The sequence below is a fragment of the Glossina fuscipes genome, unplaced genomic scaffold (assembly GCF_014805625.2).
Source record: "Glossina fuscipes isolate IAEA_lab_2018 unplaced genomic scaffold, Yale_Gfus_2 59159, whole genome shotgun sequence".
In the NCBI taxonomy this organism is placed as follows: Eukaryota; Metazoa; Arthropoda; class Insecta; order Diptera; family Glossinidae; genus Glossina; species Glossina fuscipes.
Window position 1 is genome coordinate 1 of NW_024001934.1, and position 2,956 is coordinate 2,956.

Genomic DNA, 2,956 nt, shown 5'->3' on the forward strand with positions numbered 1-2,956 from the left:
TTTATTGATCGTGAAATTAATTTTTTCTTTCTAGTTGAAGTTTATTGTGTTCGCCAATGACATCGCAAAAACTCATATGCTTTATAAATTTGTCGTTTGTTCTTTACTTTTACGTTGCTTGCTGATCAACTATCGATTGAATACATTAAAAAATTTCTTGAAGGAAACGGTGAACAGTGTAGTCTATTTGTTAAACAGAACTTCATGTGAGAGAAACATTAAGGACAGATATTACTCCGGAAGAAATGTGAAGAAAAGACAAATTCAAATCATCTGAGAGCGCTTGGATGCAAAGCAGTAAGTAGCTTAACAAAATAGAAGAGAGGGAAAGGGGATCCAAAAGGCAAAGGAGTTGTGTTCGTTGGGAACTTATTAATTTTACGGCATTGTTACGACAAATCGTGTTTATGAGTAGAATTGAGTTAAGCAGAATTATCAAAACTTCTGTGAATGATGGAGACGAGAGAAGCATTGGAAGAAAATAAGCAGGGGCAGAAAATAATTGACAAAAGACTATAAAGGAAGAGAGAGAAACTTCAAAGTTTCCAAAAGGCGCCTTGAATTGAAAGAGCGAGTCTGCATATATATAAAGTATATAACGTATAGTTGATAAATTTCTCTCTTAAATTTTTGTATTTTCACCGCGTCAGGGATTGTACTTCTAGACATGTTTTAACGAATTCTTTTCATTAGTCTGAAATAATTTTTAAATTTATGTGTAATACCCAATTTAATATATTATTTGCATACCTTGGTGAAACGTTCAAAAATTAATCCAAAACGAGGAACTATTACGTGTACCCTTTGAAGAGGTAGGTAAACCATTGAAGGATCAATATATTTGTATGTCCTTAATTAAAAGGAAAGCGAGAAGCATTTTAATATTACTTATCTTCGTAGCAATATTTGCAACGTTTTTTAAATAATAGTTAAGCAGAAGAGACCCAAATTTAATTGATTAAAAAGAAAATTTATTATTTAACGAGGTAGAAAACTAAAAAGAATTAAAGATAGAATGTATTTTCTTAAAAAGACTTTGCTCATCGGATTACAGTTTTGGTCGTTTAGCCGGACGTTCGCGTCTACTCGTCCGTTCGTTGAAATCATTATTATGAGCTCTTAGCGAAGAGGTTCATACAAAATTATAATAAAAAATAATGAGAAAAATTGGTAAAAATTAGAATATAACTTAAATAAAATTCTTTAAATTGAATTTGTTAATAATAGTGAAAACATAAATAAATACTTTAGTCTCTAAATAGTTAGCTCTAAATTTAAGAAATTGGAAATATTGAACAAATTAAAAGTGGGTATAAATCACACACAATATATATTTTATTGAAAAGGATACCCATTTAAGAATCCTATAGTGTGCCTAGAAATTCTTTCGGTGTCTCCTTAGTCCCTAGCAATTGTTATATGTGTACATCTATTTGAAAATATGGGCATCTAATTTTATTGAGTTAATGAATGAATGCGCGAATAAATAAATGAATAAGTGTAATTAGTTAATTAATGAATGAATGAATTATTGAACGAATGAAGTCGCTACAATACAAAAGTTGATTAGAGATCTACAACTCATTTATGTTTTGTTACAAGTTACCTCAAAGCAAGCATGGCACGCTGTGCGGAGAAATAACTGAATAAATAACGATAGACCGAACCCAAAGAGTATGTCAATCACCTCACATAAGAAGATAAGTGAAAGCGTTTTAGACGATATGGGACACAATTTTAACACTTGCATTATGGTATATGAGGGTAGGGTTTACATATAGATGAGAATGTTTTTCCGGAAATCTATAAAATTCGAATCAGTGATAGATAAGTCTCTCATTAGAAAAAATACTGTATTAATTCTTTACTTAGCTACTCGACGTTTTGTCACGTTTTGTCGGAAGTGAATTTATCTTAATAGGGTTAATGGTAATCTTCAATAAGAGATGCAATCCTTTATAACTCTTACACCTTTAGCTTATACTCGATAACGTTTCAACGTAAGTTTTTTATTTCTTCCTTCCTTTTTGTAACATGTTTTCCAGCATGTTTTTATTTATTTATTTACATAAAAGCTCGTATAACAACTTACCGAAGCCGGAAAAATCTTAGCTCGAAAAAGAGGGAAATATTGTATGCAAATTCTAGTCTTTTTGAAAAAATGCAAATTATCGTTAGTATTGCCAGGCCTACAAAACCTTTATTTATTTCAGTATTAAGAATAAACAATGTTCCAATTGGGTATTTCTTACATATTTCCTGGGCAAAACGCTGCTAACATTATAAAAGATGGTATGGCAACCTCTCTCTGCTCTCTTTCAAGCACATAACAGCATATATCTTACTTGTGATCAGTCATCTCCACTCAACAAACCAAAAAAGAAAAAAAGAATTAAATACAAAGTAAATACGTGTTTGTGTTTTTACTTATCTACGGCTCCAGTTATTACGCCCGCTCTTTTTTTTTTTGTTACGTTTTATACATAATCGTGACTAAAAATTACAACAATTTATTATTTGGACATATAAGCCACAAATCTATTGGCTTAGTCCATCTCTGTTCAACATACCAAAAAAAAAAAAAAAAAAAAAAAAAAAAAAAAAAAAAAAAAAAAAAAACTTATCTACGGGGAAATACCAAATAAGTTAGGCTTTCTTCCGGTTGTTACGATCGAAATGCAGTGAGTCTCAGTAATAGTTGGGTTTTTCCCTCGACGAAAGATAAAGGCTTGCTAAACCTAATCCATTGTCCAAATGTAAAAATTTATTTTACTGTTTTGCACTACTGTGGAATATATATTAAAATATAAAAAAAAGAACAAACAAAACATTATTCTAGTAGATAAGAAAATTAAATAGCTTCAAGAGTTAAAAAAACATAGCGTCATTAATATTCGGCTCTTTTCGTGTAAGGAAGGGCACGAAGAAAAAAACCGCATATTATTAAAAATTAATA

At 30.4% G+C, this 2,956-nt stretch overlaps 1 protein-coding gene across 4 annotated transcripts in view; it reads left to right on the forward strand.

The window, feature by feature from the left end:
- Positions 1 to 2,622: 2,622 nt before the first annotated feature.
- Positions 2,623 to 2,956, forward strand: part of LOC119643217 — a 3,576-nt gene continuing 3,242 nt past the window's right edge. The window contains exon 1 of one of the 4 annotated variants that reach the window (XM_038042563.1): positions 2,623 to 2,681. In XM_038042563.1, the coding sequence (XP_037898491.1) occupies positions 2,677 to 2,681 (5 nt within the window). In that variant the 5' untranslated portion in view covers positions 2,623 to 2,676. Of the gene's footprint in view, positions 2,757 to 2,956 lie in introns of all 4 variants that reach the window. The other 3 variants (XM_038042561.1, XM_038042564.1, XM_038042562.1) reach the window with 3 other exon arrangements.